The 25,259-nt window shown below is 35.2% G+C and overlaps 1 protein-coding gene across 1 annotated transcript in view; it reads right to left on the bottom strand.

The window, feature by feature from the left end:
- The window catches only part of LOC139692126 (dynein beta chain, ciliary-like), a 160,005-nt gene that overhangs the window by 133,280 nt on the left and 1,466 nt on the right, over positions 1 to 25,259 (bottom strand). The window contains exons 3-12 of the mRNA XM_071590168.1: positions 23,595 to 23,702; positions 22,779 to 22,867; positions 15,746 to 15,885; positions 15,510 to 15,662; positions 11,504 to 11,715; positions 10,175 to 10,272; positions 9,372 to 9,504; positions 8,718 to 8,915; positions 5,576 to 5,662; positions 3,423 to 3,533 (exon numbers count right to left, since the gene is read on the bottom strand). Of these exons, the coding sequence (XP_071446269.1) occupies positions 3,423 to 3,533; positions 5,576 to 5,662; positions 8,718 to 8,915; positions 9,372 to 9,504; positions 10,175 to 10,272; positions 11,504 to 11,715; positions 15,510 to 15,662; positions 15,746 to 15,885; positions 22,779 to 22,867; positions 23,595 to 23,702 (1,329 nt within the window). The remainder of the gene's footprint in view (positions 1 to 3,422; positions 3,534 to 5,575; positions 5,663 to 8,717; positions 8,916 to 9,371; positions 9,505 to 10,174; positions 10,273 to 11,503; positions 11,716 to 15,509; positions 15,663 to 15,745; positions 15,886 to 22,778; positions 22,868 to 23,594; positions 23,703 to 25,259) is intronic.

Here is a 25,259-nt window from a genome sequence, read left to right as displayed (position 1 = left end):
AGATATACAGACTATGCAGAGTCATGATGCCCAAATTACAGAACAGAGGTTTACAATGTTCTCTTGGGGGTGAAAAGGAAATAATTCTGACTGCCTTTTTTTGCATCTTAAATAACATATTTGTGGAAGGTGAGTGGCCCCAAAGTACAATACCATAGTCAATGTGGCAATGAAATAAAGCATAGTATACCTGAATAAGGAACTCTTTTGGAATAATATATTTGAGTTTACGTAACATATACACAGCCTTTGACAATTTTCCAAGTGTGCCCAGTATGTGAGGCTCCCAAGTCAATTTTTGGTCGAGTTCGAAACCAAGTAATTTAATGGTACTCGGGGGATTAGATATGGTACTTAGTGAGAAGACCAGGGACTGAGTTTTATCATTATTTAAAACCAGACCGTTTGCAGAAAACCAGTTTGATGCTTCTGATAAACACCAATTGGTTATAGTACTAGAATTAACATTCTTAGACTCGTGAACAAAAGTGGTATCATCAGCATAGAGTATGGACTTGCAGGAGACATTTGATGGTAGGTCATTAATTAAAATAAGGAATAAAAGAGGGCCAAGGACTGATCCTTGAGGAACTCCATAGACTAATTTCAGGGGTGAGGAAAGATTGTTATTAGTGCAAACACATTGGGATTGATCAGTGAGATAGGACTCAAAAAATTGTAATTCAAGATCATTGAAACCATAATAATGAAGTTTTTCCAGAAGAATTGGATGAGCAACACAGTCAAATGCTTTAGAAAGGTCACATGCAGTTATAACAATGGAGGATTTACTTAGAAAAGCATTTAGAATTTGATTAATTGCGGACTCGACAGCTGAAGTAGTGGAGTAGCCTTTACGAAAGCCAAATTGCGAAGGAGAGAATAAATTGTTAACTTGAAAGTGCTCATAAACCTGAACCTTAATAGCCTTTTCAAAAATTTTTCCAAATACCGGTATTAAAGAAATAGGCCTATAGTTGGACGGTAACGTTTTGTCTCCTTTTTTATGAATAGGTATCGTTTTTGATATTTTCAAAGCATCAGGAAAGATGCCCGATTGAAAGCAAGAATTTAGAATTAGCGCCAGGGGTACCTCTATGAAACCCACAAGATCTTTAATTAAGTTGACCGATAGCCCATAGACATCAGTACATCTAGAGTATTTTAAGGTTTTGATAATTTGACGGATTTCGTCTTCCGTAATCCATTTCCATTTGAAGGGAGATAATGTTGCTGGTGAATTATTAAGAAGAGGCAAGGCAGTGCTTGGAGTTGAATCAAAATTTGACACAAGGTCAGCAATTGATTCTATGAAAAACTTATTCAGGTCATCAGGCTTAAATGGAAGGTCCAGGTCGCCCCTCGAATGACCAATCTCCTTATTTATGACCTGCCAGGCTGCTTTTAAATGGTTAGTAGCATTACCTATATGACCGGAGTTAAAGCTACGTTTAGAATGTATTATTTGATTGTTATAAAAGGATTTAAGTTGTCTCCATGTCCTTTTATCCTCATCATTGCCAGTGCGAGTGTACTTTTGACGCAGCTGGATTACATGCAATCGTAATTCAGAAAGCTCGGGAGTGAACCATTTCAGGGACTTTTTGGAACTATATGAATGATTCACAAGTCCCACCACAGAGTGAAATAGTCAAAAAGCATCATTCCTACAAATTGTGATTGATTGCAATAAAAAATTATCATTTGAAATGTTTTCCAAAGTGATATTTTTAATATTCTCTGCAAACATGGTGGACTATTCAACATTCCCTCACTTTTTTCCCAGTCATGGGTATTTTTCTGATTTTTTTATTGATTTCCTAGACACTGATCACCCTGTTTTGGCATCCTTAAAAAATGTTCAATCCTTGTAAACACAATAATTAATTATATGAAAATTTAAACAATTTAAACAATCTACACAACCTTAAGAGACTTGAGGTTACAGTGCTCCTTAGTGCATGGCATGTGACACTATTTCAAGTCTAAGCAAGAGGGAATTATAAAAATTTAATGGTAATCAGGATTTTATTGTGACAAATGGAGGAACAAAAACGTGATGCCAATATCTTGTATACAAAGAACTTTAGAATATGCAAATGTTTGATTATGTGCAGTTTTGAGGAAATATTTGAGAAAAAAATTTATTTTTACAAGTCTTGGGCCTAGATCATGATCAGTGCACAGATGTTCATCGTTGAAAGCATCACTTTTCTCACTTAATTAATGACAAGACTTAAGACCACCACATATATTTAGGTACTATTTAATTCACCAATGGCAAAGGACTTCCTGAAGAGTTAAAACGAATACCCCCCAAGAAAATAAATTCAAAAAAATGTTGAAAGATTTATTTTTAAATAATGTTTTTTATAGTGTCCAAGAGTACTTAGAAAGAGCCAATGTAGGGAATTCTGTTTTTTTAAAACTTTAATACTCATAAATTTCATGTACATTATTATTTCTGTGAATTTCTATGTATGTTAATGCACCTATAAATGTAATTGAATCTTAATGAAGCCCATACAATTATGTATTGTTCTATGGCAAATAAATCTATCTATCTATCATTTGCTCTGTTGTAGATGAGATCCTCGAGGCATCCCATCCACACAGAATGACTCTATCCATCCCCATGCTTTTCAAGGCAAAGCTTCACTAAAATATCTAGCAAAGTTTCAACTGCAATGCAGTCAGTGGTCACCGCTCTCAGCATCCAGTAAACTGGGCCAAAGAGTTGTCACATTGCTGGAGAGGAATGGATGTGGACCAGGGTGCATCAAGAAGTGGTAAGATTTTTTATAAGTAGTTTTTCAAGCATGCAATTTACCAGCAGTTAATTTTCAAGTAGTAAATTATTGAAATATTACATGATAAATCAAAGTTGAATGAGGCCACCAGAAATGTACAAAATCTCTTTAAAATATTAAAACTGCAGAGTAGAAAACTCTTGAAGAAGTGGAGAGAAATCCAAGCATTCAGACTAGGTATTTACCTAAATATTCAACATTCCCACATCATAATTAAATAAGACTGTGATTTTGAAGAACCAAAGGTGCATGCTATGCTAATATAAGGAGGAAGTGCATTCATAATGGAAATTCAAAATAAGATATGTCAATCTGTACATGAATGCTACTCGCTTTTAACAATGATAACTGTAACAGTATTGGGTGTCAGAAGTGCCTCATCCTAGTTTTAATGTCCCATCTAAAATTTACAAACCAAAGCACCAAGAATGGGCATGCTCTTACCTCTTAGTAATTACAGAACTTTGTTCTCATAAGTAAGGAGTATATTTTTGGAGATTTTTTTATTCCTCTTTCCCTTATGATATACCCTCTTCCAGGTCAACCTGGTGGGGCTCTAGTAAGATCACCTCTAGATAAAAATAAACTCTATCATGTAAAATGAAGTCTTACCTTAACTGTGTCTATTTCAACATCCAGCAGTTCAATTAGACGTGAATGCTTGGGTGTAACTTCTTGGTATATAATTGGACGGTCAATTAGGGAGCCAACAATGTATATAAGCTGAAATCGATAATGTGAAAGAATACATATTAATGAAATTAATTCAATTATCACAATATTAACAAAAGTAGTATTTGTTATACATTGAAGCACTGTGATTTCATACATATATATCTATGAAAAAAAGAAGGGTTGAGCATTGAGTTTTTTCTAAGATAATGTTTTAACAAATTTGGTCAATTTTTTAGCAAAATGTGCATCAAAAGAAAAATATAAGGAAGTTACAAGTCTAAATTTCAATTTTCTCGAAGAAAAAATATAAAAATTTCAATTTTCTTGGGAGAAAACAATCTTAATACCCAGGAACATTGTTTTCTGCAGGAATTAAAGAAATATATCTTTCAATAAAGGGTTCTTGCTTGGTAATAACATTAAGGAAAGTAAAAAGATATAAAACCTGGATAAAAATTACTTGTATGATGGAAATGGAAATTCAAACATTGGTAATGTGAATGCACAATTGATATGGTGCAATGTTGACACTTGAACACATGTGAATGAAATTAAACTCCCTTGACACATCCAAAACAAAGTAAATGGAATTATCAACACTACTCTTGCTTAAGGACTTCTTTAATGACTGAACCTCTCAATCAATATGAGTAACTTCTCTTTCTCAGCTTTTCAGATGGCTACTCTTCTCAGCTCTCTCACTTTCAGAGAAGCCTATCTTACCTCCCTTCCATAGAATTTTGAGGTCTTCTCAGCAGTCTTCTTAGCTGCAAGAGCTAACTTAAACCTGGCATAAGCATTCCAGAAGCTATGAATTAATAATTTATGAAGTTGACCTCAGGCGCTATAATAGCATTATGAATAGTACATAGGCCAACTAGAGAGGTCTCATTAAGTTTTCAACAAGTCAAATTGTGGTTTGGATTGTCGAATTTAAGATAGGTCTGATCATCATATTTCCAGGTTTTCACTCTAAAATGTTGGAATTCTTTAGTTTTTCACTCAAACAGAATTCTGTATGTTTTCCAGGTTGCTAGACACCCTGCGGTCATGAAAACAGTACAGCTGACTACAGTAATTCAATGAGGCAAGGCAAAAATGGTATCCAAAATTGTGCAAGTCATACAATTTTCAACTTATGCGGAAATTTTTGGGACAAAATTACAGGTGATAATATAATTTTGCAAGCAATTTGACTTTAAAGTTGCTGTTTTGCCTTCAGAAGGTACTAATAAAAATACAATGAAAACTAAAAGGATGCTCAAAGGAAGAAATTAAAGTGCCTTTTCATAAGTAACAGAGACAAATAAAAATCCAGAACAATTAATTTAAATTGAAGTGATACATTGCAAAAACAGCAAACAAACACTCTGATTGCAATATTCATTAGTCAACAGCTCATTCACCCTATTAACAAAATTCACTCTTGAAAGTTACTAAATATAATGGAATTCAAATGCCAATAACCAAATTGTGTTACAACATCAAACAATATCAATTGTAACATTCTTAAATATTTTAGCAATCTCCGAAAATTATTTACGAGTGTATTTTGATAGCAAATGGTAACATTTCAGTTTGCTGGGAAACACCATGACCAGTGCAATGGGTCATTATAATTAAAATTTCAACAGAAATCCGGAGTCATGATTCTAAGGTTAATCTCTCATGTATTTCCATAAATCAATCAGCTTTAATAATGGAATTAGATAAAATATATAGAATAATATAACTGAGCACATATTCCCATTTTTTTCATTCAAAGTCTCTCATACATGAGAGACTTTGAATCTATGTACTTATTTTTTGGAGAAAATCAATGATATACTTTATCTTAATAAGTTTAGTTCATATTTAAATGGGATATTATCACATTTCAGGGATATAATGGATCATATTGAGTAATTAGAAAATGTCAGCATCAAATGTTCAATGGTGTTAAGTGTGTCAAAACCCCAGGCAATCCAGATTTCACCTAAACCAGTAAACCCCCAGCCCAATATAGCCCAAATTTGCGAGTACTAATGAAAGAATATAATTAGAATCAAGCTCTTGCTTTAAAATATTAATTAGAGAGTTACAATATATACCTTGAATATACTTTCCAAATTGTGACAATCATCATAGGCTTGTGAGAAAACTGAAGCTAGACGTCGATCAAAGTCTTCAATCCTTTCCTAAGTAAGAGAAAGGTTTAAAATCTTGATAAAGATAATGAATTATGATATAGTTAAAGGATCAACTACAAAACAATTACAGTGAAAAAGCACCCAAATGCTAAACCATGAAGAAACCACAAAACTACTGCCCTCCCTTTTGTTAAATTTATAGTCAACCACAAATGAACACAATAGGCAAACAGATTTGCAAATCCTTAAAGTGATTGATTCATGCTGAACTTTTAATTTTAACATTTATACTTCCTAGAATGTAGATGAGAAACATCTTCCTTTGTTCAATTAAAGTGGAGTTTGATTTTGAGTGTACTCACAAATAAGTAGACTATTTGAACCAATAATTCATAAGTTGGGCATCCAAATATAATGAAATGCATAATTTTTGGGCTAAAATGAATAGCTTTCAGTACAAGTATTGTTGAAAACATTTTTTGAGATCAAAACTGGAGGGGAACAGGATGGTGTCCTGGCTAATATACTGGATTCCCACCCAGATGGCCTGAGTTCGAATCCTGGAGACAGCAGGTATTTTTCAGTAGTATCCCCATCTTTACTTGAGATGCTTTGTGGAGAGCTCTTTGAGTAAGTATGCCATCAGATAGGACTTAAAACTGCTGACCTTTTCATGCCTTTCATTATGAGTAAGCTAATGCTGATGCTGGGTTTCTCTCCACCTTTCCTCCTTTCCCATCCATCCCTAATGGCGTAAATGACCTTAGCTGTTGGTTGCCTCCCCTGAACTACTACTACCATCAAAACTGGGAGTAATATTAGGGTTCTTACGGCTGTATTCTATAGTGACCTCATTACTGCTACAGCATCACGAATGCCTCTCCCCTTTCTGAAATAAAACTGATCTTCCCCTAAGTGATTATTTACTCTCTTTTTCATCCATTGATGAGTCTAAGTACCATAATAAGAGCATTTAAAATTAAACTTGTTACATAGTAATCACATATGGCTGCCTTTCCTTTTTTTTGGAATCAGAATTGACAGATATGACAAAAATCACCTGTCCAACTTCCTTCCTCCTAAATGATACTACTTAGTTCCAATATGTGTCATATTCTCTCCTTATATCTATGCTTACTGGTCTAATACCATTACCATATGGATCCCCTCATGTTTACCTTCCAACTCTATTGAATCTGTCTCAGTTCAATAAATAATTTTCCATTCATTTCTTCAATGAAGTGCAGCGATTTTCTCTTCATACTTCCTGACTATGCCTTTATTGTCATGTATAGCACCCCACTTTCATTCCTCCTTGGTAAACTTTACACAGCCTCGAACTGCATCTTCCACCACATTTCTTCCACCCTATTATTAACTACCTCAGTTGATTATTCCACTTCTATCCCTCCTTCTGCCTAACTTTGTGTTAGCATGATTCCATTAACTTCTCTCATCTATCTTTCTAATCTTCTATCTGTAATCCATTATTTATTTATTTGTTCTTTTCCTAATTACTGTTCCCGTTTTTATTTGCAGCTTTTGATGTCACCTTTTTAAGATGTAACCAATTTTCTTCTATTGTAGTGGTCACCCAGTCCTCACACATTTTTCCACTGCCTCCTGATAATCCATTCTTTTCATCTTAGTTCTGCTTATATAATCCATTTCCTAAACAATCTTTACTACTTTATCCTCTTGAATATGTTGTAACTCTTCATTACAGCCAATTATGATCTGAACCTACATCTGCCTCACAGGAAAGTGTGTGCATTTATCATGCTATTCTTAAATCTGTGTCTAGACATAAAATAGTCTAACTGATATATTTCTGAATCCCTGGGCATTTTTGACTAATACCTACACCTAATGTGGTGTTTAAACCAAGTGTTTATTATGACTAAGCCATGTTTCCTGCAGAACTCTGTTGTTTTCTGCCCATAGTCATTCCTTGTTCCTGAACCATAGTCCCCTACCTCACTACCACCTTTCACTTCATTCACTGTTGCCTTCCAATCCTCTATCATTATCAAAATTTCCTTCCCGGGACACCCACAATTATATCCCCAAACTGTTGACTTCTTCCTCCATATGATTACTTGTTTGCATGTACACCTGAATAATAACAAAGTCTGTTGGCTCAGCTTACACTTCTACTAGATATTTTATCACTAGCATGCCTTATGTTTACTAGGCTTCTTCCTACCACTTTGTTCAACATCATTGCCACCCTTGCTGGCTGTCTTTCCATTTATTATTCTATAACTATCACTCCAGTAATCCCTGCTGTCCTTCCATCTCACTACAGCCATAAAATATCTACAATATATATCCCCTCTCCACCTTCCCATCTATATTTTCTAATTTCCATATCCTCAACATTGTTTTAACATTCAAAAGTCCATCCTCTAACTGGCTCAGTCTGTTGCTGTAGATTTTTATTTTCAAGGATCCTACGAGAAGATGACTCTGGAAGTCTTGCCTCTCCTATTACCAGACACCATGCATGGCTCAGTTGACTGAATGTAGTACTTGCCAGGTCTCATAGTCAAGACTATGTCATCATCATATCTTGAGATAATAAATTGAGTTGGATCCTTGTTGCCTTTCTCAATTGCGTTTTTAATGTGAATTCACCACTCAAATTTCTGTCCTACTGGGGTCAGATTCCTTTATGGCCACCTCATTGAGGCACAGATGCTGCACAGACTACCTTTTGTCTAGATCCTACTTTATGACCCGTTTGGCATGGGGAACCCTACCAGGAATAATTATCACTATTCCCACCAGCACACCTCTGGGTGTCATTAAAATGAAAAATCCCTTTCACCACGTCAAGGTTATAGTGCACGGGGAGGGAGGATGCACATAAGAAACTTAAACCCTTGGTTTCAAATAAGGGACTTGACCAGCTGTTGCAATCTCCTGGTATGAACTGGCTCCCCAATAACCCTCAATTACCTTTCCAATGTTTTCAAGGAGATTAACCACCACCAGGACACACAAAATATAACCAGGGTGTGCTCCAAACTAACAAATGCCTGGGCTGGACGGCAGTCAAACTTTTGTCAATGGTTGCCATATTTAGCATGATAATACATACCTGAAACCATTCATAATCTTTATGAAAGTCATTAGATTCAGGGTCCAGGGCATCATAGGTTTTATTAGCAAATTCAGACAATAACTCATTGAATTCAGCAAATACATCAGCGACTTTCATTCCCAGGATACGACCCCTTAATCCCCCAATTTCTACTTTTTCCAATTTTTGGAATTCAATGATTGTCTCAAAAAAATCCTATAATAGGAGAAATGCTCCATTAAAGTTCAGAATTCATTATCAAACACATCCATAATGCAGTAATTGCTACATACAGGTAGATGTAATATTCAAGCATGCATCCAAGAGAAATTCTCATTCAAAAGACACCAAATAAAAGCATATCAAATAACTTCTATGAAAAATCTGATCTGGAATTGATCCTGGAGAAAATATTTATGATAAATTTTGTACATAGGAAGTGAAAATGTATACAAATATATTTGACAATGCTAGCAGAATAGATTAATAATCAATTCCAACTTCAGTGGTTGATCAGTTTTCTATATTCTGAAGTGACTTAAAAAAATGTATTCATGATTATTAAATATCATCTGTGGTATAGCAACAATATACACCCAAGAGGCAATTCTTATCTTTAACAGTATACAGACTAGATTATATAAAAATGTTTATGCCATTGTAAAAATTTACCTTAAACACTTCCAATCTGTCACGAAATGTATGCATTCTATCAAACACCAACTTGGGGTTAAAATTCCACAATGAAGGCTCCTTGTCTTTGAAGTAACTAGCCAAATTGCCTCGACATGTATTAAATGCGCCACTATGACAGGGAGAGGTAGGAAACATTAGCAGATCATCTACTTTCAAAATTATTCTTTTGAGTCATAAAATGTAAACAAGACAAACTTATTACTAACAAAAAGGTTCTGGAGGAGAAAATCTTAATAACGGCCTAGAAAAGAAGTAATATCCCTATGAATTATGATACTTGGAGAAATAGATACCCTGCTTGTTGACATATTTGGAAGCACAATGGCCTAAGATGAATTGAAATGGGAAAAAATTCAAAGGGAGATCCCATATAAGGACAATGCCAAAAACATAAAATATGAAGACATGAAGATGGGAGCACAAAAGAATTGAGTGGAACTTCTCTCTAGTTTGGGGTTTCCCAATCCAAGGATTTTGGAGTGAACCCTAAGTGAAATAGGGTTTAATAAAAATTCATTCCATCTGCCTTTGATTAAAATTTTATTCCTAAGGCTTTATTTCCAGTAACTTCCTAGTGAACAAAAATCTTGACCGCCAAGAACCATGAAGAAGCAATGAAATAATTATGTACACCATAATCTAGACTCTAGTGATTGACCACTTATACCAGTATAATACCAATATTATTTTGCTAAATGTCTATAGCAGTATAATCTCTTCCAATTGCATAGTTAGTCTTTGTAAGAAATGTAAAAGTAAGAAGTAAAATGTAAAAGTACCTGAATTCATTTAGCATATCCAGGGAATGATTAACTCTGATGAGAGTTTCATCAACTTCTCCAAGAAAAATACTTTCTGGAACTAGAAACTCCCTCGCCTGAAAAATAAGTTATTTAAACTTTAAAAATTGCATTCATTATTTTACATAGATAACATTTATTAGTACACCTTCTCAACAATATATGAGATAATTTTTAATTTAGTTCCACTGTAGCCATTGATATTAAGTAGAGCAGTACCTCAAATTTGTCAAAATGATGCACTTTCAAGATTTTAAGTACCTAATCAGAACACCTACACACAAAGATGTTTGTCCTTCAACCCAAAGTAACTAATGATAGAATAGAACCTCATTAATTCAATTTTTTTAAAACTGAAATATCATGTAATTTAAAAAAGAGCAATTTCCATCAAAAAGCATATGACTTCAACATGCTCTTGTTCGTTAAATAAGCAAAATTTTACTAGTACCTTGATGGCAGGTTTCAATGTTCAAATTTTTGAAATTGAAAAATGAAAATATAGAGATTGTTCTCCAAGTTTTAGACCAAAACCACAAATTGTAATTCAATGAAAAAAAGACAGAAAGACACTACTTACCATATTTATAGTTCATTATTGGAGGATGGATTGAAAATTAAAAATAAAACTGCTTTTGAAAGAGCATACCATTCACTGAGTAATTGGTTGTATTAGAGAATTAACCCCTAGCTTAAGATACTCAGATGTGAAATCGCAATGATTTGGAAAGAGAGGATGACATGAAACAATGGAATTGACCATTTTACCTATGCATGAGTACCGTGCAATAGGGTTTCAAAAGAAGAGAATAATATCGCAGAAATAAACTCAAGGTGGTAATGGGAACCCACAAAGTAATTGCCATATTTCTTAGACATGAAACCCTCTTCTTATGAATTGCTCCCAAAAAAATTATTTACTACAGGCTCCCAAAACTTTTGGTAAGCGCAATGAGAGTATAGGAAGCTAAATTTACTTAAAAAACATGTTTATATTCTCGTAATTACCACAATTCCACAAATTACCTTGGTTAAATTCCAACGTGTAACATTCTATGCTAACTCAATTCTTTCTAATCCATTCCAATTGTATTCTGTCAGTAATTTTTTCAATGATATGATTCAAAATAACACAATCCCCATACAAACAGCGAGTAACCATATGAAATAATATCTGTAATATTTTCTCTGAAATCTACCAAAGTTCTATGCTATTTAAGAACTACATCAAAACTATTAAAACAAAATATGTTTACTACTAGACTTGTAAGCACATTAGAAACATGAAACTGGAAGCACATACATCACCTTTTCTATTAAAAGATTGCACATTTGTCGTAGGAGGACAATAATTCTGGATGAAGAGCAATAATAATTTGAATTTGCCCAGACAAGGCAAACAGTATGCATCAACGGTAGCAAAAGAGGAACTGTATCTGGTAACTCCAAATCAAGGAGACTGGTAATTTTGTCTCTAAGTGCATTCAGATAGATGCTAATGTCACGAGCCTCTATCAAAGCTGTAAAAGATTCATAAAGCAATCAGTATCAAAAACTGGCAAATATCAGAGAAATTTCATAGTGACACTCCAGAAACTTAGATATTTACTTAGAAACTTAGTATACATTTTGACAACAAAGATACTGAATGGTTCTTGTGAACAACGGAACATTCTTTTGGACTTTCAAAATACTAATGAACAATATGATCACCTAATAGTTTCCATCTTGTTTATTCCATCCTAAAAATCTGTCCTTCACCTCTTAGAAACAAAAAAAAGGACCGCAATTAGCAATACAGAGTCATTTTGGCTGTAGCCTTTTATGCCTGTGCAACTGAAAATATCAGTGCTTGTTGCAAACATCAAATTTTCAACACGGGTGTGTATTCATCTTCTCTTACCTGATTTTTTCTAGCCAATAGACTACAGAACAAAATTACAATCAAAAGTATAAACCTCACTTCATGCTGAAGCTCCAAAACATCTTTTTATTCCATTTTTTCTTAAAATATTTAGTCATTACACAAGGATATTATCTTGTCTTACTGCCTTGTCTGTCTTAATTTTCCATAGCAGTTCTTTCATGTTGCTATCCAGGATTCCTGGGCCCAAGAGATCTTTATCAATATTCCCTTTACAATTATACGCTGGCTGGCATAATCTCTTCACCATAACTCTTCTATACATGCTTACCACTTTACATGATTCTCTTATGGTTTCATCAAATGGTTTGCTGCCTTAAATCATATGGATTGTACAATTATCTGAGGCTAACTCCTTAGAATTCCCTTACCTCCTTATTTTGGCCTTCTACTTCTCCCTATCACTAAAACTTCTCTCTTCCGTCACAATAATTATTATTATAAGTAATCTACTGGTTAAGGTAGGTTTTGGATGGACACTCCTACCAAATAACCATCTTGTCTCACCTAAGAAAACACAACCTAACATCCTACTCTACAATAAGCCCCTCTTAATCTATGTATACTTCCTCCCTTCATTCCATCCGACATCCATATCCTATTTCTACCCCTTCCTCAATTTCTCAAGATTATCCCTTCTATCACAGTGTTCAACATTCCATTGTCAATCAATAGACTTTGCATCCATTTTTTGTCTCCTTCAGATTTCTCCCAAAAATCCCCTCTTCTCCCCATCATATCTCGCAACCCCTCATTTGTTTTCCTTTCTGTCCATGTAGCCTTCTCCACAACCACGTTTCAAAAGTCTCCAATCTATCCCCATCATCCTTCTTCAATGATTGTTTCCATGCTGTACATAACTATGCTCCAAATCAAAGCTTTGATGAGCCTTTTCTCAACATCCTTACTCAACGTACCAGGCATCAATTTCCTCCTCCTTGTGACAGCTGCTTTACCTAATGAAATTCTTCTCCTTACAAGGTTTGCATAAAAAGTATCATTGACAATATGTCTCTGATGTGTGCATGAAGTGCTGAATTCAGACCATTGGTTAAGTGTTCGCATGATCGCAGATTGAATTGGTATTGATGAGATGACAGTGCAGGCCATTATCACTCAAAATTTGGCGAAGCAAATTATCCGCGCTAAACTCATCCTGAAGGTCTTGATGGATGACCAAGAGCAGAGTTAAGTATCTGCTTGTGAAGACCTTCTGCAACGGTATCCTGACAATTCCCCAAACCCATTACAGTCCTGACTTGGCACCAGCTGACTGTTTCCTATTCCCAAAAGTGATATCCTCCCGCAATACACAATCATGTGACCCTAAGGACCATCAAAGAAGCTTGCATGCATACTCTTAAGGACCTTCCAGAATCCACCTGCCAGGGAGCCTTTGAGTCATGGAGAAGCCACTAGCAAAAGTGTGTAGATGTTCAAGCGATGTACTCAGAAGTTTTTTGAGGCATTGTAACAATATCTGAAATAAATCTATTTTCTGCAACTTTTCCCAATACTTTTTATACAAACCATGTAGTCTGCAGTACTTATGGGGTCCACAATTGCTTAGAATTCTCATCGCCTTTTCCTGCAAAATAAGTATTGCCACAGTTTCATGAGCAAGCCCCCAGAGTCTAAGACACCACAGGTAAGTGTGCTCTGAAAGAAAGCAAATTAGGCTATGCTCATGCAGTCTTCACTCCCAATGGTTTTAAGTCTCCTTAACAAGTACGAATCCCTGGATGCTTTTTCACTGAATTAGAAAACATGTGAAAACCAAGTCAACTTCCCATCAATATTAAAACCTAATAGCCTCAAGGGATTATTTTTTTTATTGACACTTTTAAGACAGCAAATAAGATAGTATGTTTTAGTTTCATTCAGGAAGATATGGTTGGCTGTAAACCAGTATTTTGCTTCTATTTGTGACTTTGCTGAAATTAGGCTTGATGTTGTTGGAATTGTCACATGCCTGAATTAGAGTTGTGTCATATGTGTATATCACACTGTCTACCAAGAGTTTATATGGTAATTACTAATTAAAATTAGAAACAGAAGGGGACAAAGAAGAAAAAGAATGCCCCAGTGGCATTCCATGTTTCACAGATAAAAAGTTAAGACTAGAGATCTATTGTTTGGACCATCTCCTTTTGATCTGTCAAATGTATGTGAAGCCAATATTTTGTGAGGGAGTTTAAGGGTTGAGTAATTAACAATCAAATGATGAAGTTAGATAAAGGGAGGGAGTGAGACACATTATTTGCCTTTGATAGGTTTCTAACCACTGATTCAGTTGCAAGTTCTGTGAACTTCCCAGGGTGAAATCCAAACTGGGGGTGAATAGATTTTGACTCTCTAAGTGTTCCAGACTTTGGGTACAGGCAACAGTTTCCATTATTTTTGCAATCACGGGTATTATAGTGATGGGCCTGCGGCTGTTAAGAACAGTTGAATCAAATTTTTAAAAAACTGGAATAACCTAAGAGAATTTACATTGATCTGGGAGGTTTCAAGAATAAAAGCATGCATTAATTATAATGGAGAGTAGATGAAAAGAGATGTGTCAGGCATGATATGGTGGAATATCATAGGTAATTAAAAATTGGCAATTTTCCGCAAAATAAAATTTATTAATGTGACTGGTTTCAATGTAACTACATTGATGTCAGGTAACAGTCATCATTCTCTGGACTTTGCACCTGCTTACTCTGTCTTCCCCATTCCCTTCCCTTCTCCCACTCACATACATAATTACCCATGCTGCCTTCCACCTTTCCTCCCTCTTCCCCTCTTTTCTATTACCCTCCCCTTACTTGCTTTTCAGCATATATACTGGACTCCGAGTGATGACTGTTACCTGACAATGATACAGTTACATTGAAACCCGTCGCATTAATAAATTTTATTTTGTGGAAAATTGCCAATTTTTAATTAAAAGAGAGTAGATGGGCTATTAAGGGGATAACAGACTCAATCATATCATTTGTGAGGCCACAATGCACTGGAATTTAAAATTCTTACACCACATTGATTCTTATTGTGATCAAGCACCACTGATATCGAGGATTGGAGAAAGGATACTTTTTGAGTAGCATCATAGGATTGTAACTTGGACTTGCAATACTTGACAATGTAATGTTCATGGAATTAACGAAGTAGCTGTTTAAAGTTTGTGGATCAATGAGGATAGGGGTGTACTGTCTAGTTGTCCCTGTTTCCCTCTTGATTATAGTTCAGGCAGCCCTACATTTATTAGCGGCACTGTTGATTAAGTAAGTGATAACGTCAATATATAAGAATTAGAGTATAACATGGATTACAAACACTCATTCACAATATTACAATGTTAATAAGTAAAAAATGAAGCAATGATACAAAATAAAATCTTACCAGCGACTATATTTTGAAATAGAGTCCTAAAACAACGATAGTAAGCGCTATCCGAGAGTTCAAGAATTGAAGCCATCTTCTTAACACGAGGGTCTTGCAATTGATGATATATACATTCCAGATTCTTCACTCTGTTATCCCAAAAGCTCAGCTCTGGGAATGAGAAATTTTGATTAAATAAGGAATATTTCTGAGTCCTCAGAATCTATCATTTATTAAAAACTTTATTTACTTGCCTTTGGTGGGAAATGGATTCGCACCATTTTCAAAAGCACTTGATGAGTCTTCTTTGATTATTTCGTTTATTTGAGTCGCCCACTTTATTACACTTCCCTCAAACGAACTCTTGAGAAATAAATCTACATTTTCACCATTACTACAATAAAAATAACAAAAATTACTGCAAAAGTCAAATCCAAGAAAATACAGCCATGCAGTTTGAAAAGTATGAAATTTTTTACATTAAACTGTACTTCTTCCCAAATTATAAAGTATGGAAGTGAAACATGGTTAGAAAGTGCACCTGATATATAAGGTCTTTGTTAAATATGGTGGGTATGGGGTACCTAAAAAGTGATTTCAGTAAAAGAGGTTTAGTAATGCATGGGTTATAAAAGAATATGATTTGGATGAATTGTTAACAAAAAAATAAAGAAGGGTACTGATAGCTGTATTAAGAGATTGATTGAGAGTAAAATCACCAAACACACATAAGAGACAAGTAAATGGTTTTAGAGGACAGAGTAGACTGAGAAAGTGAATGCATTTAGAGAGACTCTTAAGAAAGGGAATATTAGGGATCTCAGCAATAACAGAACATATTTGAAATATGTATGAATGCACTAGAAGTTAAAGCAGTATGTAAGGAATGGGAAGCATGGAAGAAATTAATGAAAGACAGTCTCCTACATAACCAGGCATTAGCCAGGAGCGCCAGGTTTTTCCTGTCAGTACCTACACCAAAAAAGAAACAGCATGTACAATATGTATGCACATTGGAGTCTCAATGTAAAAAGTATCCGTAACCCCTAAAAGACCACCAGCTAGAATACAATCTTATATGCCATGCCGTTATGAAAAATTTTATTTGACACAAGAGAGAAGGCAGTAGAGTAGATTTCTAATGTATTCTCATGGAATTATTATTTGTAATAATGTACATTTAATATGATTTTATGTATTTGATTTTTTCATTTAATAAATAATAATATTTTCATTAAATAATAACCTTTCTGGGAAAACATTAATGGTACAGTCACAGGCTACCCTCATGTGATAATTTCACATGCCATTGGGCTTAGTACTAGTTGAGCTCTAACCATACCTATCATCCCCGGAATCAGGTTTATAATGGTTGTTGGTACCATTAAGTAAGCTATGAGTGTCTTTTGCCACAGTGGCAGAGACTGAGAGCAAAAAAGACTAGAGCCCCATTTGTGAGAACTCTGAATTTCACCCCATAAGACCTCAAGTTCCCAATATTGGTAAGGAAGGCTTCCAAAAAGTGCAGTACAAGAGAAATAAATGGACACAAGACACTATGTTTTGAAGTTTTAAGCAGCTACTGTAATGTTCAACTTTGTGAGTCCCTCGTAGGACTCTCTTCTACATTATTCATGTGTAGTCAATGCCTGATGAAATTACCAAGTATCAGCCCAGAATTATTCCTGAGAGTGACCTCAAATATGTAAGCTTGATAGATTGTTAGTTATACAGCTCCTTTAAACTAAGTTCACTAATTACCCTTGGAGAGCATACCCTAAAAGGTGAAATTCAACCAGATCACGCAAAAGTTGAAACACGTTACCCTTCCAAACATTGCTACCAGCTTCAATGCAGGAATTACAGAAACACATTCTAGAACTAGCAATAACAGATGAGTCAAACTCATCCCAGGTGTTGAAAAAATGTGAACCACTGGAATCTATTAAGATGACAAGCTATGGAAATATGTTCCTTGTATAAGAATGCCATCATTCTCCAATTCATAATTACTAATCATAAGTAATTTTAACTAGTTGTTAATGAATTAAAAACTTGTAATAATAATATTAGCATTAATGTTATCAATGGACTTCTAATAATTGAGGTCAGCTGCAGATGCACACAGGCTATACAATAGTATGAGATAAATTTCATTCCCATGCCTCTCCTAACAAAACGCAGCCTGACATCCATGGCGTGATTGAGTTCTTCAATTCAAAATACTTCATTCCTTCTTTGATTTTGCCCAACATCCCTATTCTAATCCTGCCCCTTCCTCGGTCGCCAAACATTCTCCCCTCTATCAAAACCTTTGACATCCAATTGCCAACCAACAGTGCCTGGCATCCATCTTTCCTGCTTCCTTTGGATTTTTCCCAACAATCCTCTCTCCTCCCTCACCATGCCCAATACTTCCTCGTTGATTTTCCTTTTGGTCCACCTTTTCCAACTTTTTCCACAACCACATTTTTAATGCCATCAAACTATGCATATTATCTTGCTTCAATGACCATGTTTTGACACCATACAATGCCACACTCCATTTCAAAATGTTGACAGGGTTTTCTTAATATCCTTACTCAATGTCACTTCCCCTTTTCTAGGGTGAGAACTATCACTGATAACGAAATCTTCTGGCCGAATTCCTCCCTCAAAATGCTTTGAATAAGCCAATAAAAACTCTTCCTTTCTTGTTTTCCTACACCCTCAAGTAATTCCATGGGAATGTTGCCTATCTCCAAGACTTCATTTGATTTCATTGGCTAAATACCCTTTATATCTTGCAATCAAGTATGCCTGAACCTAAGCTATCCCCTCATTCATCATATTGTCTTCTATGTCTCAGCTTATGTTATATCCTTAATAATGTGCACAGATTATCCCTCATTTCCTGACAGTGCTTTAACCTTCCCATACAACACACCAATTTCAACCTTCTTTAGTCAACTTTACAAATTCTCATACAGTATCTTCCACCAAATGTCTTTCACATAAATAGTTACCTCTGTTTATTATTCAACTCTTTATTTTTCCGAAAACCAAACTTTTTGTTAACATTCTTCTATTGACTTGTCTATCTTCCAAATCATCTCATCAGTAATATGTGGTTTCTTTGTCCTTTTCATATTTACTGTTCCTGCAGTTTCAGTTGCAGCTTTCGATTTCTGTTTTTTAACATGTATCTAATTTCCTTTTCTGTACCCATCTCTCTGTCATCACTTATACATTTTTCGACTGCCTCGGAGCACTCCTTTCTCTTCATCCCGGCTTCTGCTTATACATTCAATTTCCTCAATAATCTTCCCTATTTTATCCTTTGTTATCTGTGATAACACTTCATCACAGCCAAATGATGATCTGAATCTACATCCACCTCACAGGAAACTATGCGCATTAATCATGCTAATCCTAAATCTGTTCCTCACCACAATATAGCCTAACTGATATCTTTCTGAATCCCTGGGTATTTTACATATATACCTATGCCTAATGTGGCATTTAAACCAATATTTCCTTATAATTAAGCCCAGTTTCCTCTAGAACTCTGTGGCTTTCTCCCCACACTCATTCCTTTTTCCTGAATGTATACCCTTACCTCACTACCATCTCCTCATACCTTTGCCTACCATTAGTTATTGTTTCCTTACAGAAACCCTCAGAATTATTGCTTCTAATTGATCACATACCCTGTTGACTTCTTCATCCCCAATATTGCTAGGTGGCATGTAGACCTGAACGATGACCAAGTTTATTGGTTCAGCATTTACTTCTATTAATAATATTCTATCAGTAGCATGCTCTATGTTTACTATACTTCTCACTACTTTTTTGTTCAGCACTATTGCCGACCCTTGCTGGCTCTCTTTCCCTGCTACATTCTAAAATTATCACCACAATAATCCCTGCTATCCTTCAATCTCACTGTGCACAGCCTTAAATCTATATTTCCTCTCTCCAGCTCTCGCTTTATATTTTATAATTTCACTGTTCTCAAAAATGTCCTAATATTCCAAGTCCCTATTCTAAGCAACCTCTTTGTGCTGCTGCCGTCAAATTTGCTCTGCAATGACTTTCCAAGATGATGACCAAAAAAATCATGCCACTCCCACAACCAGGCACTACACATGGCCAGGTGGGTCATACCTCTGTAATTACCAGGACTCATAACTTAATCTATGTCAATCATTGTAGCATGAGATGTTAAATTGAGATGGCTTCCCGAGTCCATTCTCAATTTTGTTTTTAATGTAACACCATCAAATTAATATATTTTGCCAGTGAACTAGATGATTATATCATATGATATTTGATACAGAGGCATTTGCTAACCAGGTTGGCTAATTTACACTATGTTTCAACTAACATTGGCTTACCAAAAATGAAGCTGGCCATTATAAAATTAGTTATTTTAGCTTGGAATCATTGTATTGCCAGTCTGCATCCAAATATGGAAGTATATACCAGTATTAATGTCTTAAATGGTATTAATATTTTTAGAAAAATTCTGTATGCAATTGTATTTTGAAATATTTGCCATCATGGTGAAGGAATTGCATCTGATCATAGTTTCTGTGTATCACTTCACCAGTAGTGTGTTTGAACAACTGGAACTAGCATGGTCCCTTTTTTTGACTTTTGAAGGTAAAAATCATAATATATAGGGACATTAACATTGATGTGACACTGAAAACTACTACTGATGGTCTTGTTCTTGAAAATCTTCTATCTTATAATTTATACTGTGCAAACACAGTCAACTCACCTTCCTACCTGATAATATAATATGAATACCTTAATGATAATTAGAGTCCTGAACTGAATAGTATAGTATTATTGACTACCTTCTATTGGATGGTCAAGGTGACAAAATACCATACATACAATGTCACAGGCATTCATTGTCGCGCGATGCACCACAGTCCACGAGGTTAAACCCAACTTTTAAACACTTAGGCTGTTTATACCTTGAAAAATTCCAAAGAAACTGCGGGAGATGCAGCACGACTACGAATGCCTGTGACATTGTATGCATGGTATTTAATCAGAGCATCTTGTTCCTTTAAAGTTCCCAAAATTTCAGAGTTTAAGAGGATGCCTCAATAGCTTAACTGGCTAAAGTACTTGACCTGACATTGAGGGATCTGGGTTCAAATCCCAGTCAAGGCGAATGATTTTTAAACTCTGAAATTGTTGCATTGCAGCTGAGGGTATCCAGAGGCCCAGTACCCCAGAATCAAACCCAGTCCCTGCGAGAGTACAACGTTCTACCCCTGTGCTAGCATAACCCAATTTTTCATTACCAAATTTTTTCCTACCCTTGCATTTCTTTACAGGTTGCTACTGCAACTAGTAACAAGAGGGGTGCAGATAGGTAAAATGGAAGGGATCGACCTCAGCGAACTTACCTTTATCAGTTTGAGGACTTCTCAGAAACTCTGGGAGATGCCACAACAGTAATTTATAACAGAGTAGATATCTGGGTTTGTATCATGGTCAAGGCGAATGATTTTTACTATTTGAAATCATTGCATAGCAAATTGAGAACGCTTTTAGCAAAGGTCAGTATAAAGTACACCAATTAAGTTAAAATAACAATGTCCTATCTATATACGAGGGTCATCCGGAAAGTAGTACCCGTTCGTGAAATAAAAAGACAAAAGTAAATATTAACAAACATAAAAAATTTTATTTGAAAGAGGATACTTTAAACTACTTCTCAACATAATCTCCAAGCAAATTAAGGCATTTGTCATAACGTGTGACAAGTTTCTGTATTCCTGCTGCATAGTCCTTCGCCGCCAGCTCATTGAGATACGCGAGGGACCCATCTTGCACAAATTTTTGCATAATGCAGATGGTGTTTAACAATTTCATGAACAATTGTTCGAGAAACATTGGGAAAATGCTCACAGATGTCATCAATTGTGACGTGCCGATCGTTCCTCACGAATTCGTCAACTGAGCTCACCAGTTGGTCTGTAATGACAGACGGTCTCCCCGAACGCTCATCGTCGTGTGTGTTCCCCCTCCCCATGTTGAAGTTGCGACACCACCGCCGAACAGACGACTCGTCCATTACATTGTCTCCATACACCTCCTTTAATTGGCGATGAATATCACATGGGCGAACGTTTCTTGCATTGAGGAATTTAATCACTGCCCTCACTTCACAACTGGCGGCGTTCTCAATTTTTTTAAACATTGTAAACAATCACAGAAACAACACAGGCAATGCTAGCGTCACGCAACTTGGCTCAGAGAAGGCAGACAAGCCACTGAAGCTATCTGACCTCGTCCAGCGGCTACTCGCGTCGTCAGCACTTCATGCGGCACGAACGGGTACTACTTTCCGGATGACCCTCGTACTATATGTTTAAAAAATTGGCTCTCAAGAGAAATTTCTGTTGTTGTTCTGTGGATATGGTTCTGTAGACTAATGAGTTTGCCAACCTATGCCCTACAGTATATCTTTGGGGTACCATTGATGATTCCTCTTGTTTATTCCTTATTACCAGTCCCTTTTATGTGGAGGTTTTATAATGCACACATAATATGTTTAACTCCCACAGGTAACCACAGACAGAGTTAGAATAATAAGTCATTCAGAAAATTGAAAACTGTAAATAGTGTATTAAGTAAGAAAATAAACAGTATGAGCCCTCACACCTAAACTTCTCCGTCATAGTAGTAGTAGTAGTAGTTTTGAGGGGAGGCAACCAACAGCTGAGGTCATTTGTGCCATAGGGGATGGACAGAAAAGGATGAAGGGTGGAGAGAAACCCGGCGTCGGCATTAGCCTACTCTTTACGAAAGGCGCCAAGGTGTCCACAGCTTAACGTCCCATCTGACGGACGGCCTACTCACTCAAAGTGCCCTTCACAAAGCATCTCAAGTAGGGATCGAGATACCTCTGAAAAATATTCAACACCACCGGGATTCGAACCTGGGCCCTCTGGGTGGGAAGCCAGTACGTTAGCCCCCACACCATCTCGATCCCCCTTCCCCGTCATTATGTGGTAATGGTGTTATCCCACCACTACTAAGATTGGATAAAGTTATTTAGTTAATACATACAATTTAGGGTTGGGGACTTTTGGATGGTGGAGCCAAAATTTGAATGCCAAGGGGATGTAATTTAAAATGAAAAATGATTTTTACAATTTCATTTCATGCTGAAATAATTTTTCAATTCTAATAAAAATGCCATTGATTGAAGATTTTTAAAAATGGTATTGGAATGAAAATCAATCAAATGCAAATTGAAACATATAATGTAATGTTTACCTTTGTATTAGTAATTTCTCTGCTTCATAGACCCGATTAATTCCTACTGGCATAGGCAAAAGTGTCTGACCTTGCATTTGACCTCTAACCTGGAAGTTAGCAAAATAAGTTATCAATAAGCAAAATAAATTAATGTATTTTGGTATTTTATCCTGGTATTTAAAGTGGCACTATTACTGCTACAAGACTAATACATCAATTTAATTGTGTTAGACATCCATTGAATCATTATTCCCACCTTTTGCCATTTAACAAATTCGAAGCATTACTTAAAGATTTGGTTATAGTTAACCATAAGCTGTGGCATAGCATGATAAAACACCAAATTGAAAAGTCTGTTACCACATATATTGCCCAGAACAGCTAACGCTTAACATACATTTCAAGGAGGATTAGCGCCTTGGCTTAACCAGCATTTTAAGGATGACTACAATGCCTCTAAAAATATGCCATTATAGGCAAAACACGAAGGCTTTAGAAGTCAAGATTACAGTTATCATATGGGAAGCAAAATTTGAAAAGGATTTATGCATTATTAGCCAAAGTTTAAGCTTTTTTATTCATGTTTTTGTATGCATGTATTTTCTAAAAATTGAAGTAGTTGTTCATTAATGCAATCAAGTTAAAATTTGAAGTGTGCTCCAGTTACAGATAACCCTGGATTTTTTAGATGGTTATCCTTAGCCAAATATTTTACCAGTGCCACCACATAGAATGTGCAGACCACTTAATTATTACATCATAATACTACTGTTACAATCTATATAATAATAATTATTGTTAAAATACAATACAAATATCTTGTGTTAAAATCACCTGATACACAAGAGCAGAAAGAAACTGGACATGCTTTTTCACATCTTCAGACACAACTGCTGGCCATCCAATATGATTATTTATATTTGATAAAACTGGTACAAAAACCTGAAAGATCACAATATCTGATGAGGGTAAAATCAATCATCTTAAATTAAAGTAAAAAGTATCATAGAAATGTGGGCAATTTAATAAAAAAAACAAATATAACTTTTCAACACATAATCAATTAAAAAACAACAGTATGAGAGAATTTCATAAGAAAATCCATAAAATAAACTTTACAGGTTGTGCGTGATTTATTCTCTAGGAACATTTCAATTACCATACCAGCAATGTTAAGCTAAAGACATGTATTTATTTATACACAAGTCAAAGACAGAATCACTTGGGGCTTTTAAAAAATACAAACAAATTTGATACATGAATAACAATGTCATTCTTTACATTTAAATGCCAAATTCATTTCATATCTCAAAGCAAATTACTTCTTTGTTCTCTAATTGTTAGAAAAAAGGATGAATATAGATAAAAAATAGAGCAGGAAGAAAATAAAGAAACCCTACTTTTTTAGATAATTTTCACCTTAAGATCTCAAGGCCACCAAGTGATATTTTTGCTACCATACTTTACATCTAAGCTACAACCAATAGATCAAGCCATAATAAAAATGTATCCAAGAAATTTTACTATTTAACAAAATGAAAACAAAAATGAAGACCAATTTATTGAAAGCAATTTTTTCATTTTTAAAATTATGGGAAGATGTGAAACATGAGAGAAATGCCAATAGCCTCTGCACAACTGGTTTTCTGAATGAATAATCAAGGCCAAACAAGGGAGGTATTATTATCCACTTTGCTGAAGTATGTTCCAGATTTCAGGTTTAAATATCATATTACACGGAATATGAGACTTGGCCATCATTAGAACTTGATAAATGACTGAATAACCCTAACATGCAGACAAATGTCATCATTGTCAACAAAATATGTTTGATTTCAATGAGTCCAGAGAGGATAGGCAATTTTTTTTATCACACTATAGCACCTTCTGAAATGGAAACATTCAAGGCTTTTCACAATGTTACACAGCGATATACTGGAACAATTGCTGTATGACAAAACTTTTGAGGGCCATCTGAATGCTGAAACTTACATAGAAAAACAAAGCTGAAAAGTAAGTAATCAACAAAAAGAGTGATATTTCAAATCTTAAAATTCCATGTCTTAATAAAAACTAACTTAAATACATCATAATGTTTTTTATTTCAAAATTGTATTTTAAAATATGTTTACTTTATTACAATATTAGCTATTTTCGACTAGCAAATCTGAAGAAGAGGATGAAAAAGTAAAATCTCAAGAGAAATTAGATTAGAGGTTAGTGATGGAAAATGCTGGTGCAAGGAGCAATGAGGGATCGTAGAAACTGGCAAGGAACAGGATAGTTTCGAAAGCTGCTATAAACTAATCCTTGGATTGATAACTCATGGTGATGATTGCAGGTTTACATGCTGACAACAAACCACAATGAGGATAGTTTTTTTTACTTTGTCAATTTACAACCATTACCTGCATTACTCCATTAAATTTAGTCCATTTTCAATTCCCTTCAAATGGTATTTCAAAAAGCCTTTCATTCATAACATTCTTTTCTTTTGTT

Source organism: Hetaerina americana, unplaced genomic scaffold, assembly GCF_022747635.1.
Source record: "Hetaerina americana unplaced genomic scaffold, ioHetAmer1.1.p SCAF_4, whole genome shotgun sequence".
Lineage (NCBI taxonomy): Eukaryota > Metazoa > Arthropoda > Insecta > Odonata > Calopterygidae > Hetaerina > Hetaerina americana.
The sequence above is the reverse complement of the archived record's forward strand: the minus strand, read 5'-3'. Positions and strand labels throughout refer to the sequence as shown.